We start from the raw sequence: 24,339 nt of genomic DNA, 5'->3' as shown, positions 1-24,339 counted from the left end.
ATTTAGACACAGTAATAGCCCTTTATTGTGAAATTACTGTGAAATTATAGGGGCAAAGTAGTCCCAACACCTAAAATTATTACTCTGCTATTTACATAGCAACATCATTTTTTGCAGTAGTTTTTTGTTAATATGTGTGGCATTTATTCAGTTTGAGAAATTCCACAATCTCTAGATAAATAAATAAAATAAATAAATTATTGTTAAGATTGTTTTCCAGTTATCAGTCAGACCCTTGTATTTCTAGTAAAACGGAGATAACAATAGCAAAAAGTTTTGGGTTTTTGGAGAGTGAATTTCCCCACAATATGAAATCATTTCGATTATATCTTTTATTTTGTTAGTAAATGCAGGACCAAGGCACCTGCACCGGGTAATTACCCTACTGTAAGAATCGGAGACCAGGCTAGTGAAATTAGCTAGTGTTACAAAAATGACGGAAACATGTTTGATGGAACACTTTGTGAGGATAAAATTATATATATATGCAGGAACCTAAGCATGTAATTTAGCTGTTTGATTGTTTTGCAAGCAAAAAGAAAAAAGAGAGCGACACAGGGAAAATGGTTGGAAAAAGAGGGGCGTGTGAATATGTGCAGAAGTGTGAATATGTGTATTTGTGTATTTAATATTTATTTGAGACCCATTAGACATTGTATTCTCATGGATCTAGGATGATAAAAGTGGATTAGGGTTGTAACTTGTAACCACACAAGCTAATCTATACAATATTGTGTTTAAGTACTGGAGCAATCAATCATCATGTCTAAGGATTGTATGTTGAATACTGTAGATGTAAAGTCCTTCAAAGCACTTTTGTGATTTGTGACTGAGCAACATAAATGACACTGACTTGACTTGACAGCAGGCAGATTAATGATTCTATTCCTAGATGAGACCCCACCTGGTCATTGAGGAGGAACGCGGCTGAGTAGGGTGTCAGGATGGCGGTGTAGATGACCAGCAGCAGGATGAGCCAGTCCCACACCGCCTTGAAGGGGCTGTAGTGCAACACCGTCCACTTGTGGATGCGAGGAGCCTGGAGTTTGTACTCTGGCAAAACATCTGCACCCAGAGACAGCACCTGGGTAGAGAGAGGGGGACAGGGGGGCAATCAGACATCGAAAAATAGGGGAGAGATGAGGAAAAAGAAGAGGGAAGAAGGAAAGAAAAGAGAAAATGTGGAGAAAGGGGGAGGGGAGAAAGGAAAAATAGATTATATCACCATGAGACTGTGTACATAAAGCAGTCCACCTATATGCACATACAGTTGCACACAGCTGAGTGCATATAGCAGCTCCATGAAATATACATCAACTTCAGTGACGTGTGCTGCGCTTACACACTGCTTACAACAACATTGTTTGGCAATTACAGGGATAGAGCCAGTGTACACTGAGGATGAAGTTGATGAGAACTGTTCTGAAGGCGCTGACCCTCTTATGGTTTCCCTCCTAGGCACTGTGTTTCCCACATACACATATACGCATGTTCCAGATATGCAAATACACAATAATGCATAAATGTAGACACACACACACACACACACACGTGTACACACAATTAGCAGCCATGATTCCAGTGACATCTACTATTTTTTCTGTAGCAGTGGCTCTGACACGAGGGCTTTGACTCTAAAGTGACAATTGACAAGGAACTGGATATAACCATGTTCTAAATGCATATATACAAACACTCACACACACAGATCCAGTTCCTTCCATCTCACACACAAACACATTAAAACACAAACACACACCAGGAATGAGATCTTGGGTATTATGGAGCAGTTCTAAGTAGCTTTACTTGCAGTAATGTATTCCACCGTCTGCACTGCACTCACCCCCTAGACGAGATCAGGAATGAATCAGTATAAAGAGGCATTAGCACAGCCTGCCTTGTGTCTCTGCTTAATAGAATCACACAGTGAACTGCAGAAGCTGAAAGCAGGGCCAGAAAAAAATACTCAGCATTAGAATGCAAGTGACAAAACCAGACGTGAGTTTGACCGACCAATAAACAGTAGAATAACTGAATGGAGAAATACATTAGAGATAAGGTGGCTTATTGTGCACAATACTGTTGCTGCCATGCTGTCACGTGTCACTAGTATCAAAATATAGGGGAAGACCTTACAATGTGATGCAATCCAATACAACACCAAAAACTATGGCATCTCAGACACAGTCTAAAAAGAAAAAAAAACATAAGCTTTACAAAGATAGTATGCAATTTACAATACAGTCAGAAGAAATAAGAAATTATTATGAGTTATTTCTGTACTCCAAGAAACTCTATCTCCCTACTCCATGTGAAATAGGTAATTATGGACTTTTTATGCAGTCTTGTAAGTCAAAATTATTTCTGCAAATGTCTTTTCGCCTGGGTTTTCCATTTTTTAAAGCTATCAAAGCTCTTCAAAATGATTCACCTTGCATCTATTCTGTGTGACTGTGTAGGATTTCACAAACAATTGCTGTAAGCGTGGAGCAAAAATTTGACACTGGTGCAGCAGACCAACAGACACATTTGTATGCAGGTAGAGTTGACCTATGTTTGGCCTGGGAGGCAGTGACAAGTTCCAACACAGTCCCCAGGGAGGGGGCAGAGTGTGTGCAGTGTGTAACAATCGAGTGAAAAGAACAACTCATACACTGAATTAAGTCAAAGAAAACAGATCAGAAGCGATTAAAGACATGGGTTAGTGATTCAGATACTATACTGAGTTCTGTATTTCCGGTTGGCACACTTCCTTCACCTCCTCTCACCTCTGTGTGTTTTTTTCCCGATGCATTCCATTTAGCTTTAATTACTCCACTTTCTCTTGTTCTTGTTTCTTTCCAACCTCCTCTTGACCTGCTAAATCTCTTCTATTCCAATTTCAAGTTCTCTTCCAGCAACCCTCGCTCAACCGTCCCGCCTCCTTCTCTTCTTCCACAGCCAGAAGCCCAGTCAGTCTTCATTCACCCTATCACCATCCCCCTGCCTCCTATCTCACCTTCCTTTCTTTTCCTGCTCTAAGGGACGGTTTTTTATCCCTTTAGACTAGCTCTCTCCTCCTCTTTTTCTCTTTGACTCTGAGTTGCCCTTCCTCCCTCATGATTTTATTCCCCCTCCTACGTTCACTATCACTCTTCTTCACTTACTATGGCCCAATGGCAGACTATATTTATGTACAGCACTTATGATTAAACCATCCCTACAACATATGTTATATAAGAATCTGATATCCCTCATTCTCTCTGTATTTCCTCAGGAGTTGTTCTTATAGATGCCAAAATTTGGCAAGATAAGATTTTCTTGATTTATTATAAATGAGCAAGAAATATTTCAGTGTGTATCCGCTCTGTAACTGAGCCAGCTGTTTCATATCTTAGCCAGCTCTTCAGAATTCTGGCTCCTTCAAAGGCTTTATTTTCAAGTATTTCTGTATGTAAGTCCCTTCATGCATAAAAATAAAAAAATTTACTGGTATTTTGTTCATAGAGATACTAGAATACTTTCGCTTCTCTTCATAATTGTATTAATTACCTAATAGATAATTACTATACTATACTTCTGCAACTTTAATCATGGTTATCTTGATCTAATCCTCCATCTCTTCTACGGAGAACACAGTAATGTCTTTTTTGTGTTTGTGTGCTAACAATGCTAACATGCTGACAATGTTTAACATGTTGACTTGACTAACTTAGCAATTTAGTATGCTACAATTTTCTAATTAGCCCAAAACACAAAGTATAGCTGATGGAAAGTGGAGGATTTTCAGGTGTTTAACAAATTAAATGTTGACCTGATGATGGTACAAGACCTGCTAAAAGATAAAAAGTTAGTGGATCACCAGAGTTATTACAAACCATCCTAAGGAAAACACAAATGCACCTAATTTCATGGCAATCTATCCAATAGCTGCTGAGATATTTCAGTCTGGAACAATGGTGGACCAACCAACAGACCGTAGACAAACACAGGAATGCCTAAAGCTGATAGCATGGCCAAACCAAAGAGACTTATAAAGGGGAGAGTTACAGTTTTAAAAAATTAACTTTCACAACCTATCTGTACCTGAATTTGCCCCTTTATTACCACTTTAAGCTGGTTAAAACAGGTCAGTTGCTTCCTCAGCATATGTTACTTAGAATAATGCTAAGCTTTCCAAAGAGCTGTCAAGAAAAAACCCAAACATAAGCTAGCTTTTCTTATCTAATGTTTTATAATGATGGAAAAAAGGTGTGTACATGTGTATTGTTGAAAGAGTGTTTATATGTACTCACTTTTTACATCAGCCTGACAACCACCTACTCCCACCTCCTACTCTTTCATTTCCTTTTCTTGGTCACAACTGAATACCTCCTTAAATAACATTTACACTAGTGAATGTTCTGTAATTATGAAACATGACTTTAAACGTCAGTTTATCAAACATAAAGTTTGTTAGTTGATGTAAAGCTCATCAGAGTTTCTTGGGGTCTTCATGCATCAGTAGGCTTAAGTAAAATAAATAGCTGAGGGGCTGATCAGTTTTAACAGCTGGGAGAACCTTCCAGAGCTTCCATCAGCTGTTTCCCCCTAATCTGTATCATATTTTTAGTTCAACAGATACAGTTCTCAATATAATACATGCAAAAGAGTGACAAGTATAGAAAGGACATTAACATACACTGTGTACACCACAGTTATCAAGATGCTGTAGTATACTGTATACATCAGCTAAAACATTTTATTTCACACTGCTAGAAACCATTTGTATTTCTATCCACACCTGTCTTTCATTACTGAGTAGTTTAACGATTTTTGGGTTTAGTTTTGTTCAAGTGTGTGAACTTTTTCTCTCATGCTGGCTTTGCGGAGCCAAAACCCTCTTTTGCTTCAGGCCCTGTGCTTTGTTGTTTTCTGATCAAAGAATCACCCACAGTGGCTTACTGGGGACAGTTTCTGCATTCGCATATAAAAATTGTATATGTCAGGTTTAAAAAGTGAGTAGATCAAAAAGCAGAAAGGGTATCATCTTTTGCTTTTCTGCCCTTTGCCTTTTTGATTTCTGGCATTTTATCGTCAAGGAATCACACTAGAGATCTAGCATTATCTCAACTGTCACTAACACATCTGTTTAAGCAACAAGTGTGAACAGACGCAAACACTACTTGCAAACATACACACACCCCTACAGTTCAGTCAAGTGCCCCTCTCAGCTGTGTGTCCCCCTCCTGGAGTATCTTGCGGGGTTATTTTTAGCCATCTGTGTGAAACTAAAAAACATGGCCACAAGGACTGTTAAAAGTGCAAATGTCAAGACACATTTAAGTGCAGATAGGAAACAGTTGTATATGAGGACAGCACTGTAGGGTGAAGGCTTGAGGCGGGGGGGCTGAGCGCCTGTGCTATGAAAAAGATATGTTTTTCTCACTTCACCCACAACAAGCTGTTTCTTCCTGGCGTTAGCCTACAGAGTGGAATCCCCGGTCCAGCTGACAGCAACGTCATCAGCGAAGTCTGCACATTATCTTTGCCAGACATAGACAGTTATTCCTGAAACTCATGGCATTTGCTTGGACTGCATCTGACACAGTGGGTCAGGTTGAGTGCGCTGAATGTTCTCAATTTACTGCTTGGATTGAAACTACTAAAGAAATGTACTAAATTCGACATTTAGTGACCAACTGAAGTCGTGGCCAGTATAGAACAGGATAGATGAGGACAGAACAGGATTCTTTTTTTAAACAAAAGTCAGATTCAAATACAAGCCAAAGCTCAGGTTGTCCATTAGACTGTTGCAGTGTCAGTTCTACTTTATGACACTCAATGGTTTAGAGTGACAGGAGAGCAGATAAGAGGACAAGAGTAGATCACTTGTGACAAGATATAAATCAAATTTAAATCCAAAATGTCAGATACATGGTATGTACCTGCTTAACCATCAAACCTGTCATATTCTCTTAACATCCTGCAATGTCACTATTCAGTAAGATGACAGCAGAATAGGCCGAGTGCATCTAGCTGAAGCCACAGCACGAACATAAAGAACAAACATGAAGGAAGCTGAACTTCCAAATATGGTTAAAGGGCCGGTTGGGTCACAGAAGAGACTGCACCCAAAACATAATGTGGTTTATCTCATACCAAACAATAGGCAAATATGACATTCAGAAATAATGTTTTCAAGTTATTAGAGCTGCAGCTATCGAATATTGTTGGTAATCGAGTATTCTACTCGAAATTCCATCGATTAATCGGAGTAATCGCTTAAACATACTTTTGCTTAATAAAGGGCCCCCCAATTACTAAAATAAACAATTAGAAAAGATTAGCTTAATAAATAACAACCAATTTGTTTCTTTTAGAAAAACTGACATTATTTTATGTCATATCAGCGAAAGTGTAAACCGTTTCAGTCAAAAATTCCAATAAAAATAAAATAAAATTACTTCAAACTATCTACCCACTCCATCTTGCAAGTACAAAACACCAAACCACGATGTTGCCTTAATTTTTTTTTTTGCTTTTCATGCTCTTATACGGAAAGCCGGAGAAGGGCCATGGATTATTTATTTTTTATGCACTTCATATTCGTAAAATGCGTTATTATACATCGTTTATCCGAAACCTCAATAATCGACATAACAAAACCAAAGATCGTTTCCTCGTGATAAGCTAATTAATTAATATGTGCTTCGTACATTGATTTCAACCTACACAAAACTGTCACAACAGCTCCAGTCCAGTAATCAAATAACGTAAAAGCTGTCCACTTTCATTACCGTATAGCCACCACCAGCTACAACCAGGCCTGGCTACGTGATCGTCAGGCAACCTCATTGCTACCTAATAGTCTTGTTATCACTCGAGATACCACGAACAGTTTCTTTTCTCCGTTACTCCACGAGATTCAATTATTGCTTTAGTATACTCCCTCTCCGACATATCTCCCCCCGAAATCAAAACGACTCAGTCTTCTCTAGTGTAACGTATTAATCTAACTAATTGTGTTCGTCCTTGACTTTTAAACTAACCATGCGACTAATCGTCAGTGACACATGCTGAAGAATCGACAGCAGGAAAACGGTTGGGCGTGCAGAGAGTACGAGCCGGAGGATGACACCACAGCCAAGCAGCGCCCAGGGACAAACAGGTCGGATTCGAACCCGGGGCCGACTGCAGGGAACTCCGTATATGGGTCGCAACAAGCTTCTAACCCTAAAGACAGAGCTAACTCGGCGGCGACCGTTGTCCTAAATTTTTCATTTCAATAATATATCCTACACTTCCAACATCCTTCTGTACTCTTCCCTCTTAATCTTACATTTCGCTTTGCTGGCTTTTGCCTCATTTCTGCAGTTTCACCCTGTTTTACCACACTGGAAAATCCTGGCGAAGCCCTCGACACCCCAGACATCAATAAAAGCTCACTCGATTACAAACCTGTAGTCAACATAACACCACGGCAAAACTTTACATTCTCCAGTAACGGCCGTTGTAACGATGGGAAAAAGTCAGATAATAATAGATTCGAACGTCACAAAAACAACAAACACACACAAACACCGTTACATGAAAAATAACGCTGTTACTCCCAACACGCATACGCACGGCATAGCTGTGACCGGTAAGAACGTCTGTTGTCACACTTAAAAAGAATCCGCAGCGGAAACGCGTGAGGCTTCTTACATTTAATTAAACCTTCGAGGCAGAAGAAATTCCTCCATCATTTTTTGTAATCGAGTTACTCGAGGAATCATTGCAGCCCTACAAGTTATAGTAGGCCTATGTTAAATGTATGTGATTTAAACTTTTTTTTTCCCCACCCGGATTTCCCTAACGCCTGCCCAACTCTGCCTCTGATTGGCTGGTTGGTTAGGTTTAGGCACGAGGAGTGGTGAGATAGTTAGGGCTCGAAAAAAAATGTCAGGATCAGGTCGATTTAGAGGCAGAGTAGGGGCAGGTGTTCCCATGATTTGAATTTTGTTAAAAGTTACTAAATTATTCTGTTAGAAAAGGTATAGTAACTACATTTTAATATATAGAAATGTAAATATTTTTTGGTCAATTCTTTGGTCAGTTGTTGCCATTGTAGAAGTGGGCGTGTTTAGGAGCTGCAGTTGTTTTACTGCCATCACCACTAACAAATTATAATATAAGGGGCATGGGTTGTAGCGTCTGCAAGGCTACAGATAGACCCTTCTCCAATAGAAAGGTAATAAAACCATTTTAGAAATCTATTCTGTTTTTTTGTTGTTTTTTTGCTTAATTAAGAATACTGGAGTGATGGAACTGTTTAATACTACACACCACTGTGGGCACCATAGATGTTTAAAATGGAAAGAAGTTGAAGTGGCTTAAGAGTACATACTATATAGAAGGAAATTTAAAAAAGATTGAGAGATTAACAGAAGGAAATGACAAACAAAGACGGTCAAGTGTTTCACACCTTATACCGCATCTGGCGAGGCTCCTTCCTCTCTGAGTAGAAGTGATGAAAGATAGGGTAAATTGTTTGTTTAAGGGAATAAGTGATACAATTACAAAGCAGTACAACAAAGGACAAGGTTACAGTGACTGAGTTTGAAGTTTAGAACTCTGAAGGTGATGACTCACCTTTTGTTTTAACAGGCAACAAAGCCTTTTTTTTAGCACACATTCACACACCTACACCTGGGAGGTGTGCAGTACTGCTGCAGTCCTATAAAGGGTGATGACGGAACAGCTAAAGCCACTTCCATCATTAATCTTCAATCAAATCCTCTATTGGTGCAGAAGACTGAGCCACAGGCTCACACAGCTGCAGAGGTGCATATAGAACATTTTCCACACAAAGTTGCCACATCAAAGGTGAGTGAAGCTGGAAAGTCATCCACCTGACTTCCACCTGAACAACCAGCTTTCTGTATATTTTGCACTTGTGCCAGTGTCACTTTGTGAAATGTGGCAAAAAGTAGATAACTCTACATCATCGCAGATGGACATCCTGAGAATTTTACAGGCAACTCATGACTACACAAAAACACTACTTAGTGGTGCAGGTTGCATCTAGCTTTGAAGGACTTCCTTTAGTTGTCTCTGATCAAAAGAGGTACCACACAGAATTTAAAAATCTCTCTGTCAACCCTCCTTAGAAATGGATGACTCTATGGCACCTTTCAGTTCAGCTCTCTGCAGTCACACTGTGGCTTCTATCAAACCTGACACCCTGTCTGTTGAAAACTTTGTGCTGCTCTCAGAGGGGAGTGGACAAAAAAATGTACATGATATGAGGTTAACAGCAGCTGAAGCCACTCAAGCAGTACACAGCATCCATCCGCTTAGTAGGGGTGTTGATGGTTTTGGGAGGCTTCCACTTCCCGCATTGTGTGAGATTTATTTGGCAGGGATGCTTGTGTAGATGGGTGCAAAGTTAAAAAAAAAAACAATTACAGTCCAAGCATGCAGACAAATGGATACAGAAACTCAAGACAAAAAACAACCTCTGAGCTCAGTTATAGTGATATTTTTAGCCAGACATTAATTACCATATTTTCAATTGGCTCTTTGTTTCCAATTTAGAGTGAAGAAGTTGGACCAAGGAAATTTTTCAATCAACTGTATTCCAACTGCTCAAAGCATCATGGGAGAGTGTGTCATATGAAAAGCCCTCTTCACTTCCTGTGGTGTTGTATCAGCCACAGGACAGTTGGTCTAGTTAAAAAGTGTTAGATATTTTCAAAATTGAGGCACAATGTCCTTTTTTATCTTCCATGTCTGGAAAATGAACCCACATTCCTGAAAGTGTGAAACCTCATACACACATGCAGACACATGCTCACTCTTCATGAACATGGACATCTAGCAACACGAACACAAACATTTCACTCAGATCCTGCATGGTATACTGGCTGCTGAATATTTTCGATAGGAGGACAATGGTTACCAACTGCTCTTTCCTACTGAACACACACATGCACATACCAGACCCTTTGGTCTTAAGCCTTGAAGCATCAATGGAGGAGTCAAACGACTGACCTCCTATCAGCCTCTCAGCGTGCTGGAAACCAAAAGTGACTGCTCATTAAACAGACTCTTGGAGTGTACCATATGTGTATGTGACACACACTTTGGATCTGTGTGTCCACTTGTGTGTCTAAGTATGAGAGGGAGTGTGTGTGCATGTATCCAGGTGTACATGTGCATATGTGGTACAGTACACAAGAATATGGGTCATATGTTGGCAAGTGATTTTGTTTGTTACTGACTGAGTAAGCACCACGGCCTGTATGTAAGATAAAAAAGCCTGACTTGTAGTGGCAAAGGAAAAAGGATTAGGGCCCGCCAGATAACAGACCTCACAGTGGGGGTCCAGGAATGCGGTCAAGGTGGGGCATAAGGGCAATAAACGCCCAAACAATTGGTCAGATTCCCTCGGACCCCAGACCCGTCATCCCGGCTATTTAAGCCAGAGAGATGCTCTTCTAGCTCTCTTCTCTTCTCCCTTCGCTCCTTGCTCGCCCACACTGGGTGATAAGTTTCGGATCTCTCCTCGCACGACAAAGGATTATAGCACTGCTTTTTCCTGCGATCCCTGGCCAGCGCACCGCTAACGGGAGTCAACATCTGCAGCTTTAAACAGAAAGTCTGCCAGCTGACTTTACCGGAGCAACGCGACGTTAACGCCGAGTCGTTAACTCTGCAGAGCAACGAGCGAAACGCCTTTCCTCTTGCTACCTGCGCCAGCGGACATCACACAGCAGAGACTGTTTGGACTTCAGAACCAGTTTTATTCAGCTTATTGTATTGTGATGTTGATTTGATTAACTCAGGTTACTGTAGTAACTGTAGTCTTTCAGACAGTGCTAAGGTGATGTTAGTTTAATGTTATGCATTACACAGACACCGTCTTTGCATGCATTCCTCTAACTTAGTTCCTTTAAGTTAGATTGTGTATAGTAGTATTTCCTCTGTTTGCTTTTTAAATTATATCTCTTTTAGTAAATGTTTGTGTTTACATATGCTGGCCCATTTAATTTCGTACCAAGAGTGGAATGATACCAACCTCTTCTCTATGTAGAACTTCAACCCTCCCACTTTTAGCTGTTATTAATGATTTGGTTGCAGTTATTTATTTAATTATTACTCTGAATTAAATAGTTTTGTGTATTTTTATGAGACTGATCAATCGATTTATTGGTTATCGTTTTCCCTTATTTAAGGGTGGATGCCCAAAGGAATCTTGAATTTTAATTTAAAGTAATTTTCTATTAAATTTTTGATATTATTTTTTTAATGTATCAATTTTGATAACCATTAATTGATTAAACCAATACAGTAACACCACTGTAACAACCTACGACGTGGAGCCCGACATGTGTATGTGTGTGTATACAGGGTAATGCTTTTTAGATTGCCTGTATGTAAACAAAACAGAAGGATGTTAATAAAGGTATTATTCCAGAAGCCATTAGACTTGAGAACAGCATAATAAATGGTCAGTTTACCTTGTGTAGAGACTGATAAATTACCCTGCACTTCCTAATACTTGTGTTTGTCTTCTAACATATGTCCTATTTGTTTTTTTTTAGATTTTCTTTTGATGTGTGTAAATTTATTGTTTATGTGTACTTGCTTGCCTTGAATTGTTCCTTAAGGGACGAATAGAGCGAATAATTAAAGTTTACTCATACTGCGATATACACATATTCATTAACTATAAGTACAGTATATAGTGGTCTGTGCAAGTGCACATATATACATATTTGCATATTTGTATGTGCATTTGAGTGTATGTGGGTGTGTAGTTACCAAAGAGACAGTACTACCATAATCAGGGCCAGTGAACCATACAGTGCAGAAGTGACTGAACCCTTACACACAGATGAAGCGAGAGAAAGAAAAAACAGCTAGAGTGCACACAAAGGACAGAAAGGGTGTGCGTGTGAAAGAGGGAGCTAGTAGGCGAGACAGAGAAGGATGGAGAAACAGAGCCGAGGGGGACAAACATACAAAGAGAAAAAAGAAAGAGTGATAAAAGTGAAGGAAGAATAACAATGACACAGCCCTGCTGAGGACGGTCAAGGTGACAGTTACTCTCACTCACATACACACAAATGTCCATTCTAAAATAGAAAATGTTGGTGTGTGTTAAATCTGAACATTTGGATATCTATGGCAGCTCAGAGATTCTTTGCCAACTTAAAAACACTGAGATCATACTGCTCCTCACTCTTTATTTAAATATATTCTCATGCCTAAACAGACTGGAAAAGATGGTGGTCATGGTTGAAAGAAAACATTGTTGACAGTGAGCAGGAGACACAACACACACAGCAGTGTCAAAGTCAGCATATTCTTGCTTTACTCTTGTTCACTGTTTGTTTTTGTTCATCGTTCCTTCTTTATACATTATTCAAATAAGCAAAATAAGGGTTCTTTTGTGTCATAAAGCTTACACAAAACAACTTATTAAGCAAAATAACTGTGGTTCTCTATCTGGAAAAGGTACCATTTTCTTGCTACTTTTCCAACCGATTTGTTTAATTTTCTCCAGTTACGATGCTTGGAAAGCCTCAGCAAGCACACTCAATACTTCACGATGGACAACTGGTCAATATTTTATACATAGTTAAACAGCACTGCTCATTCATGTCCATACTCAGTATTAGAAAGAGTCTGTCCAGACAAGCACAATGTTCAAACAGCAGTGAAAGAAGCGCATACAAATTCCAGAGGCTTCAATTTCTACTGTAAACAAAGCGGCCTGTGAGCCACCAATACTCAAGAGCACACGCTTGTTATTTTGGGAGCAATAGCTGATATGTTTGATACCCATTTAATAATGCAATATCAAATCATGTCTGTTTGGTAAAGGTGTGTATGTGTATGTGGCTCCTGACTCCATCTACTGAATGACAAACATGACACGCAGGCATACCACATGTCAATAATCTAACCCACCTCTGGAGGAGGTTAGAAACACATCTGGTGCCCATAAATGACCTCACCAGTGCATATACTGCACGGGCACTAATGTACATTTTTGCGCAGAAGTCTATCCAGAAAGAGCAAGAATCAAACAGGTGGCAGAGAGTCACATGCTTGTCAGAGAGGATTGTTGAGGACAGAGGACAGGTGTTCACTGCCAGCTTCAAAGGATGGAAATATTCCGACAGTGAATTATGTGCATGTCAGTCTGCATCCTGGCATGACTTGGAATGCAAATTCCACTGTGTTTACCAAGAAACACACTTTAAAGCCAGCTGTACATAATCTGGGTATAAGATGCATGCTTACATGAGGTGTAAAGGAAAAAGCATATACACTGACACATACTATACAAGCACCCACACATTTAAACACCGACTTTCTTTCGTTCCTTCTCCCGTCACCCTGAACTCGAGGCTGTCAGCTAAATGGATAAATCCCATCCCAACCTTTTCTCAGGCTTATTCAAACAGTTACATTTTAAATAAAGGTCTGGATGACTTATTTTACACACACTGCACTCACGGACACACATGAGGGCTTAAGGTTTTGACACCGGCTGGCGGCTTTATCTTTCACCAAAAGGACTAGTGTGATATTAATGATAGTGTCGGCTGATAAGTTCACAGTCAGTGGACAGAGCAGCCACTGCCGTCTGGACAATGCAGAGGGGAAGGAATACTGGATTATTCTAGTAAAATATAAATTAATCAATGCACAAAAATCCACAAAAGAAATTCTATCCTTGAATTCTGTGCTGTTAAATCCAAAGTCAAAGTAACCATTAGTGTGCAAGTCATAAGAGAAAAGTAAAAAATGATAAAGCATCAGTTTCTTAAATACTGAAGGTTGAAATAATATACCAAGTTTCCACAATGATATATGATGTCAATATAGGCACTAAGTAAATCCAAGGCGACCCTCTCCTCTCGAATAACAGAGCAGTTGCAATGTATCTGTATTTTCCATGTTGCTTGATGAAATACCAAATAAACAAACAAAAACAAAAAATTTAAAAAGGGGATAATAATCTCCAAGGAGAAAGTAGTTTGGGATTTAATTGGTTGTTATCCCTGTTTTGCCACAAAGCTGCTCCATTCTTCCCGATAAGGGTGCCTCTTGATTTGGTCTCTAAATCCTCTCAGCCAGAGCAGCACTCTGTCCTTTTTCTGAAGTAGCAAAAGAGACTTAGACTATTTGTTTCTATTTGTTATCAAATGACCTTAACCCGAGGTCATTTTATTTTTTTCTTTCATTCTTTATTTGGATTCATTGTACTTGTTTTTCCAAGATTTTCCAAAATGGCCATTCACTTTTAAAACAATAGGTCAATTAACACTGACAAAACATCTTGCATTTATGTTAAGAAAAATAACTAGCTTTATTATTTGGTATTCTACTTCTAAATCTACCTCAAATGTTATTTTTTTTGCCGGCTGTTGGATAAATATAATGGATATAAACTAGTCAAGTTAAATCATTTAGAACAAAAACAAAGGAGTGTCCCAGAGAAACAATGGGCACCAGTGGTTGGTTGCTAGTTGCCCCTATTCACAGCTCATTCACGTTTCTGTCTGGCTGAGGATTGGTCGACTGAACCCCACTTACTGACTGAATGTAGGGGGGTGGCCCAATGGGAGCATTTTTTCAGCAGCACAGATGCTACTACATGATCATAGAAATATTATAGGAATAATATAGGAATGCTACAGGCAGCAGTGTGTCTCTATGATCCTCTCGCTGCAATTACATGTTGCTGCTACTTCGTCCTTTTGATCATTTAGTAATCTTGTAGACTCTATAGAAGTGATCTTGTAGCTACTACATTAGTATAGAACTGAGTATTTATAGTAGATTAATGAATATTATAGATCCTAGATTAAACTGAGAGAAAAAGGCGCAATTACAAATTGTGTGCTACTTTAGCACCACAGACAGCGTCATGGATTTGTCAATACACAGTTAGACTACTGATATTACAGAGCCATGGATTCTAACTTGCACAAAGTTCAGTCCAGTAAAGGATCAATGATCAACTAAACCACTCCTCTGCCCCTGCACTCAGTACATTTTTTACTTTTCAATACTGGAGATTAAATTGACAGGAAATCGTCAGCCTTTACATAATAGGCTACTGCACATGAGTCGTTTTAACATTATTTTGGTCATTTTGCTAACAAGGGGAATGGCATCCCCCCTGCCTCCTGCCTGTAATCCCACAAAATGATGTATTTAGCTAATGACACGCCACTTGCCTTTGGAAATAACACTACGTTTCTCATTAGGCTGGCATGCTAACATTTTAACAGTTCAACAGAGTTTAATCCACTCCTTACTGTTTTGCTGTTGTGTTGTGATTTTGTAAAAGGCTAAAAAAATACACCACCCTCCAGACTCAAAGCCTGACAGACCTGTCGTGCCTAGTGACGGTTGCTAGGCTATGATTGGACAATAGCTGTCCGGGGGAGATTTGGCAAATGGTCAAATGGTAGTATTAACTACTTTAGTGTCAAAACTGGAGATAACCAAAGAAAAAGACTTCCTGCAATTCCATCTGTATGCATGCTTATGATTATGCATCTGTATGGGTATTCCTGAATCTGTGTGTGTGTGTGTGTGTGTCTGACAGTTTGATATCTGCCTACCACCATGACTGGCTTCTTGGCTGACCTTTTTCTCTCCAGCTCTGACAGTTCCCATTAAGACATAACAACAAAGGAGCATATTTCCTCAGCCCCGATCTCTCTCTCTCCCTCCATCTTTCTCCTCCTTCTCCTCCTCCTCCTCCTCCTCCTCACCGCAGCCTTCTCCTCCAATATTCATCAGCACCATCAGCGCTTAGGGAGGTTGCTCCCTCTCTTTCTGGATATCTTTTTCTCTCCATCTCTCTTTGTCTTTGTACCCATATCTCTCCCATGATCTAATCTCGCTTTATCTCTGCCTCTCTTTTTACCTTTTCCGAGTCTTTGTCTTGATCTTCTCTGCCTCGATTTCTCTGTTGCTCTATCCATTTCTCCCTTCCTCCAACACAGAGGGGACTTGAAATATAAATGCAGCAATGAAACGCTACACAAGCAACTGCTGTGGGGCAGCCGGCAACACACAAATGCAAGTGTTAATCTATGGCACAAGAAGACAAGAAGGTATTCAGAGTTGACTCTCCGCTTAAGTTTTTAATCTCTTCGCTCTCAGTCTGAGAAACTGCTTTCATCTATTGGTATTCAGACTAGACATAGGGTGGCCTTAAGTCCTGAAACTGCAGTTCAACAAGAACCCATCAGGGGATTTAATCTGTGTTGACGAAAGCAAACATCCAGGAGAGATCCCCTTCATCACTTTTTCTGAGACGTTGTTGTATTATCCAGGTTTGCAGAAAAATAAATATATATATAAACACTTCTTATACTTTACATTCTGTTCACATAAAATGATCCTACACTGACTGCAGAGTACACATCGTGCAATATTGATGGGACTTAGAGCAGAGCTATAGCTGCTGTTCATGTGGCTTTAAAGGGATCAGAGGATGCCATCATGCATTAGTTCAAACTATGGAATCAGGCCACTTGAATAAAAGAGGCTGGTGCGTGAAGCCACAGAAGGACATACACATAAATTAAAACTTGTGGCATGTTCTCTGTTTGTGCAGTGAGTTTTGGAAACATTTAATGTATTTATCTGCCTATGCACATTGTATGATTGTACTTTGTTCTGTTAGTACTTACAGCAGAATTCCTTTACACTGCATTAAATGCATTTTCCTTGGCAAATGAGTGGTAGAGGTCAAGTAATGTTATCAAAACAAGCCAAGAAGTCAGCAAAGTTTTGTCATGCATGCATGTGCCATGGTGTCAGGATGGATACTCAAGGTCAAACCAGGTTTGTGGGTTTTAATATACTGTAAAACCTCATTTAAAACTATGTGATGACCATAAAATACTAAATAAAATTTTACTTGACCCTGGATCAGGTCACCTGAGACAGATTCTGTTCACCAAACGGTTTCCAAAGGTCAAGATTTAACGTCCTTGTTTAGACTTTTAATAATTCTTCAGACATCCTATTAATGCTCTTTTCATTAATGCTCTGTCTACAGTGTATGCATACTGTAGACAATGCATATTGTATTCTAAAAACCAAGAGATATATGGTTTGAGAATTATATCCACCGTCATCCCACTGAGAGGTCAGCAAGAAAAGCAGGGCAGAAAATGGTGGAAGCGACGGATAAAAAGATTCGGTCCAGTGATTTCCATGGATGGATGTCTAAATTAGAGCTGCATGACGGAGCAATCATCACGTACAATCCATTGTTGGACAACTGTGTTTGCATGTGTGCAGCCATTGCACTGAATTACAGGGTGTGTGTTCATAAGCAGGAGTTCACAGGTTCACAGTGAAAAAGATCATCTGTCAGCCAGTAAACGGTTGCATGCATGATGACAGACATAAAAAATCTGTATGTTATGGGCGTGAGGCTGGGAGAAGGGATCACCTGTGACATCATTTGTAGCGCGCACATAAACACAGAGGCATAAAGAAATGCCCCACACATACACGCCTCGCACACACAGACACACAATGCTCACATGTCCGGTGGTTACTGTGGGATTGGTGCATGGGTACAAAGCTTGTCTCTTTGTCTCACAGCCCATTGCTTCACTAAGCACCATTGTAATTCACAGATTATTATCCAAGTCACCGACATCCCAGAAACACTTGGCGCTGATCCACACACACAGATTCACACATTTCTCTGGTCTACATAGTATAGATGCATGCATGTACATGTGCATGAATGAGCCTGGAAAATCATATAATATGATATATATATATATTCTCATATAATCAAATCCATGAAACTGAAGCTGTTATGTGGATGAAAGAGGCAATAACACTGAACTGCAGTGGTAGGGCAGGATGAAAGGGGAAAGTTAGTGTTTTTAGGAAGTGTAAAGCAGGTGAGTTGGCTGCATTCCAAAAGGCTACATCCACATCCATTTTCAAGTTCTAGGTCAATGACACAAAGTTAATTACCATATGAAGGTTATTCAGTTTTAATTTTCCTTGTGCCAATCAAACAGCACAACACCTCATATTATGGCATTGGATGCTAGGACACATTCCTAGGCTTGCTTACTTATTCTTTGATCAGATAGTTTAATAATCGTATTTTTAAAAGGGTTCAAAGTTACTGGCATCGATAATTACAATTTTCTAACAATACCAGCCTTCTCTTGACTCTTTTCATTCGTGTATCAAGTTTCAGACATTCTTGTAAAGTAAAGTAAAGTCTGTAAAGGCCAAACTTCCATAGTGCAGATTTCTTCCATTAAATCTAACACCTGTCTATCTATATATGCTGGTTTACATAACTTTAACTTTGGAATAATACATCCTGTAATTACATCTGTCAGTGGTCTGACAACCTTTTGTTTCACAGAGCATAAATTGCACCTCTGAAGAGATATGAAAATAGATTCTTAAACCACTCAGATCATGTGTGGCATAACCGAGTTTCACAAATTCATGAGATCATGTGGTGAGTTTAAATGTGGCAGAGGATGATGGTGGGATGAGTCATTTTAGTGCTGAGAAATCTACTGGAGTGTTCACAGTTTCACATCAGCTACAGCAGCAAAGAGAATGTTTTGATATTCGTTTCACACATATTATGTAAACTTCCCATGTGCTGTATCTGTTACTGACACAACAACGATGGCAGTCCTACTTTACTGAGGTTGAACTGGATCTTTATTGTATCTTTCTCACTTTTACTTTTAATGTAAACATTTAACAGCAACGACTGATGACATACAACCACTCTGTATTCCTGAAACTCTTAATGTTAAATCCAACCCATACCACCATTTTCACTTAACATGAGATTTGGGAACTGTTTGGAGGTGATTTCACTTTCAATTTTATACATGGGATGCAGGGGGCAGCTGTGGACAGACTGCGATGGCTCAGAACCCAAACCTGATCTTTCCTGTTATTTCTCACTCCTTACCTGCCAGCATACTCGTCTACACCTTCCTACCTTCCTTCTTTCCTCTTACCTCCCCGGTCTTTCTCTGTTATTGTTTGTATCACAGAACCCCAAACAGCTGGCTATGGCAGCGGGACCACAGTTTAATAACATGTTGAGTATCACATTATCTGACTTCAGGGCCCAGTTTGTGTAACATTCAAGTGATGCTTCCTGGTGGGAAAGTGGTATATTGGATAATCCCAGCAGCACATGGAATCAACAATCACCTTCTCTTTCTCTGCAGCCTTCCTTCCCCCACTTCCCCTGCTCCTCTCCCCCCGCCATCCCCTTTCTGTCTCCTCTCAGCAAAAAAATACAGCTCTCTCACAGTTGGGTGACAGGGGCGGGGTGCATATTAAGTCTTCTCAGAAGGTTTCTTAATCCCAGCCAAGGCGAGTCGAGCCAGGAAAACATGCAGAGGAGATATCAGTGAGATTTTTCCTTTTACCGAAGCTTTGCCCACCATTATCAACACCTCCTCTTTGATAAGGGCTAGGCTCCTAATGATGAATGCACACACACACACTATTCAAGAATATACAGTAAGCACATGTGAGGAAATGAAGAGTACATATCCCCAGACAAACCGAGACTTAACAGGAAAGCAACCATATGCAACCAACACACACTCTACACCATATACAAATGAAGTATAATTAAGTTAGAATGGCGGCTCATCTAAACATACAGTACACTGGTAGTTGCATTTATTCTTAAGGTCAACACTCGATTCTTCTAAATAATTCTACTTGGGGAAAAAAGTGCAGCAGCAGTTCAATTATGTAGCAAGAAGTGGATGTCTACACAATGGCTACTGACTGTACACACTCATACACACACATTTCAGAGCTGGCAGGGAGAATAGTGTGTCTTTGCAAATCGCCTCAGGCATTGTTGTAGAGTACAACATGTGTGGGAGTCAGGGAACGCCAGAGTTACACTACCTCACCTCCCTCAGCGTCCCGTTCTCTTCATTCTCCCTGCATTAGGTACCAGGGTTTGCTTTGTCTCACTGAGGTGTATGTGTATGGGGACTGTATGGACTGGGACTGTTAATGTGTTTGTCTGCAGGGTGCACTCCCCCCTCAAGTCTCTGATGGATCATACTTACTCTATCCGAGTATAATTTAGTCTAGTTTGTTGTTATAGTCCTGGAAGTGAAGGTCTTGCAATGTGATAAAAAGTTTTATTTCACAATAATTAACTAGAAACGGTCCACATAAACATATAACAGTGTTCATACTGGTAACTCTGGAAGCAACCCAGCCTGTAAGAAAGGCTTTCACTGAATTTTTGGTCTCTGTAACTGAACTGAAAGTCATGTACTACCCTCTTTTTAATACCTCTTTACTGAACTCTACTGTGTTTTGCCAACCGATTGTGTTGTAGTGCTGTTCTCCTGCCAGCAGGTCATATCAGCTGTCACTCTCTGCAAGCCAGTGTCTGTACTCGGCCAAAGAACCTCCACTTTGCAACACAGTACAACCACAAGTGGATTCCAACAAAGGGATCATTTCTACCTGATAGTGTCACTTCTATTTCTGAAGATATATTCTGCTAGTTAAACTTTCATCTATATCATATCAATAATTTAGGAATCAAGACCTTCAATATTTGTAACTACGTTTGGGTCGGTGTCCAATTTGGCTGGTCTGGTCCGGTGTACAAGCTTAATCCGATTTGATTTTATGCAAAACAAGAGGCAAGAAGCAGCTCTTAACAACATCCTTTAGTGTAGCAGAGTCCGCATTACAGCTAAGATGGTGGTGCAGAGTCAAGTCTTCACAGTAAGTAGCTGACCAGTTTGTAATGAACAATGAACCCATCGTTTTATCGATATACCTCTCATGTCACTAATGCTTATCACAGATGTTGCCATGTTAGCAAGGTAGCTAGCCAGCTACAGTTTGTCAGTACAGTCAGTAATGTAGCAGACTGCTGTTAATACACACTCAATGCTGCCTGAATCCATTTAAAATTAAAAGCCCTCAAGCATTTCACTGGTCAGAAACCCTTCATTTCTTAACAAAGCTTTAATTGTGAAAATTTGCAGTAATGTGTTGTTGAAAATTATCTTGCAACTCCACTCTCATTATGTTCCTCTTGGGAACTGCTGAGTTACGTGCAACACACCTTTTGGTAAAATTCAGTATTGCCGGTGTGGTATTTGGCTTAATATCTAACCATTAAAGCCAACGAGGCTGGAGGCAAACCCCAGAGCTGTTCATTGAAACAGACTCAGACTTTATGAATAATGTGGCAGTATCAAAGGCTGATATCATGGAAACAGTTTCTAGTTAATAACTGCTGGCACTGCCCAGAGGACACCCATGTATGGTCAAAAATACTGTAGCTTTGTGAGGGTGGATTTTCTTTTAATTGCTTCAAAAAAATATTAAAAAATTCAAATTAATGTGGATCCACGGCTGTGTCCTATTTCTGGGTTTGCCAAACTCTTGCATAACTTTTAACACTGGCAGCAGGTACATTTAAAACTAAGGGTGCTTTCAGGTGTCAAACAGGGCCTATCTGAAAGCTGTGTAGGAGGAAGAGAGAATGAAAGAGAGAGAGAAAAAGCGAGAAAGAGAGAGAGAGACTGAGCCAAAATCGGATATCTGACTGCCAGTCTGTATCACGACTACATACTCTGCAGAGTGAAAATGTGCTCACTGTTTGACCATTGATCCATGACTATTGGATGTATGTGAGAGATCAGAACCAGGAAAATCTAACCACAATTTGTTGTTTATATTTCTGTGTGTATAGGATCAAAACCACGTTTCTGGTCAGTGAGCTTCAGTTGTTCTTTGTATTTTCTTTGCTGTTGTCCCATTTGTAGCATAGTATTGATGTCAAATCATCAAATTCAACTTCAAATTTAACTGAATGTGGAAACGATTGACCAATTATACAAAGAGTAGGAAAGCAATTTCACCACAAGAGGCAATTGTGTGCTGGACTGTGATTCTTTTTTTTTTTTTCCTAATACCATCTCCCATTCTAACCAGGAATCTAGTTAGCAATACAGGAAAATCTTATGCAGTATATGTGGTGGTTATGTTTGAGTAAAAGCTGTCACAGTGCTAACATTTCTCTTCTACCTTCCATGGGGAGCTTAGAGGTCAGAGTCAGAGACAAAACAGCATGGGTCTGGAATTGATTAAATACCTTGCTCAAGGAGACTTAATCAAAGCAGATCCTGACAAACAGTTATGTCTAGTTAATTTGTAACAAAACGGTGCCAGGACACACCTTGAAATCCACATTGGTTTTTATTATTAACGCAGTATAGTATACTGTATATACACAGTAAAATAAAAAAGATCTCAAAATCCTTAATTTTATTTTAACTATATGTCCTGTTTTTTTATTTTTGCTCATTAAATTTTCTCAAAGCCTATAAATTAGAGCTGGATATCAGCAGTGATTTCCAGAGCTGACCTGTTTCCAATTCACAAGATACCAGTTTGATTTAATTTTCGATTTGATTTGATTCAATATCGAATCAGTAAGGGATATTTCAGATATGATAGCAATTTTGCTTGGATATGAAAGAGATTCTAAGACTTAACTGATGCACAATCAAAGGCTGCCCCAAGTAAAACTAACAGGATTAAAGCTTCACACGTCCACAGGAAAAGGCCCATATTAAAATATTATATAGGCCTTTTATAGGCCAAAATTATTGATTTTGTGAATCAATATCACATCAAATGACTGCAATTTGAATCGGAAAATCTATTTATTGTTTAAACCAAGCCCTACTAAAAATCAACCTCCCTCAGTCAAGGATTAAAGCTTTTCTCAGGACTGTTCTAATAAAGTGGCAGGTTGTGCACACTGCAGTAAATATGATGGAAGCCTTACAATATCAGTTCACATACAGACTCAACAGATTTCTGGAGGCAAGACCTAATTTGGGGAGAAATAATCTATTGTGTTTCAGTTAACCTGGTAACGATTGTTACACTTCTTTGGTGACATGCAAAGGCTGATCATCAGCATTTAAACTACAAATGAAGTCCACTTAGGAATCATGACTCCCTTTTTTATTAGAAACATTAGATGTAGGACAGTGGCTTCACATTTAACTTGGCCCTCAATGTCCCGCTGGTTAAGCTGACATGATAGAAAGTGACTCTGTTTAGCCTCTAGATACTGCAGGCCAAAGAACAAACCAACAACAGCAGATATCAATGCTTGAGCAAAAGAAGACCCAACTGTCAAATGTTCCTATAACACCACTGTATTTCTTCAAGGAATATGCTGCCGATTTGCGACTTTGCAAAGCCTTCCTGGTTGAGTTCTTACTGTCAAACTTCGCCACAAACTAGACAGATGGGCAGCCTCCACTCTTTATCTGTGAGCTCATATCAATTTACACCACTATAGAGAATGAAGTGTAAAATTTAAAAAGGTCAATGCAACAGAGTCCAGCCTTGTTTTATGATGAGAGATACAAGAAAATGTGCCTCTAAATATAACATAAACCATTCAGACTTGTGTCAAATCTCCAACAACTCCATATAGCCATAAATTCTTGTGAAATAGCTTCAAGCTGTGAGCTGACTGAACTTCATAGAGAAAATTTTTTCTTTAAGTTTACAAAAACAAGGTTATAATACTTTTTTACATATTCTCACAAATACTTTCAAGATTCAAGATATTTTTCAATGAATAACCATTTCTGCCGTTTTTTCAGTACACACTCCATTTGGTAAAAGTAAAACCTCAAAGTTTCTTATGCTACTTCCTTCTGCATGTTAGTCCTAACCTTCCAGCCTCGTCCATCTTAGTACAATACACACTTTCTTCCCCTTACAGAGACACCTAGTCCTACACTCTGTCCTCCTCCTTTTCATTTCTCCAGACCTTTCCTCTGTCACCTCAGTTGTCCCTCTCTGTCTCACCTCTCTCCCTTCAGCGGGTAGATGTTGTGGGTGCTCTCTTGCCTCCCACCCGCGGCGGCAAGAGAGTGGCGGGCCGGGCGGGCGCGGCATTAGAGCAGCCGGACAGCAGGAAGGGCGGCAGCAGTGATCGGAGGTAACAGCTTTGGTGAAGGTCGACTGGCGCAGGAAGACGTTGAGGAGCTTGAGCAGCAACGGCAGGACCATGGTCCTCAGCGGCAGCTCACCACGGCGGGGTCAGGGTCAGGGTGGCCCCCCTGGGCATCCCTGGCCACGCGAACCCACGCCAAGACTTCACTATGTGGTGTTGTGACGACGAGGAGGTCACGGTGCAGAGGCAGCCCAGAAGGCGTAGTGTGGCATAGACTGTGTCTCATGCCTGGAGACGCTGTCAAGTGTCACATGAAAGAGGGGTGATTGCTCTATTCCCCTGCTTCCTGGGTAAAGCTCATC

General features: G+C 40.0%; 1 protein-coding gene across 1 annotated transcript in view; it reads right to left on the bottom strand.

The window, feature by feature from the left end:
* Window positions 1-24,339, bottom strand: part of kcnh2b (potassium voltage-gated channel, subfamily H (eag-related), member 2b) — a 212,340-nt gene that overhangs the window by 20,089 nt on the left and 167,912 nt on the right. The window contains exon 7 of the mRNA XM_035657651.1: window positions 905-1,084. Coding sequence (XP_035513544.1) covers window positions 905-1,084 — 180 coding nt within the window. The remainder of the gene's footprint in view (window positions 1-904; window positions 1,085-24,339) is intronic.

Source organism: Morone saxatilis, unplaced genomic scaffold (assembly GCF_004916995.1).
Source record: "Morone saxatilis isolate NCDOM2014 unplaced genomic scaffold, NCSU_SB_2.0 Contig0, whole genome shotgun sequence".
NCBI lineage: Eukaryota > Metazoa > Chordata > Actinopteri > Moronidae > Morone > Morone saxatilis.
Note: the sequence above shows the minus strand (reverse complement) of the source record. Positions and strands in the feature narration are given on the sequence as shown.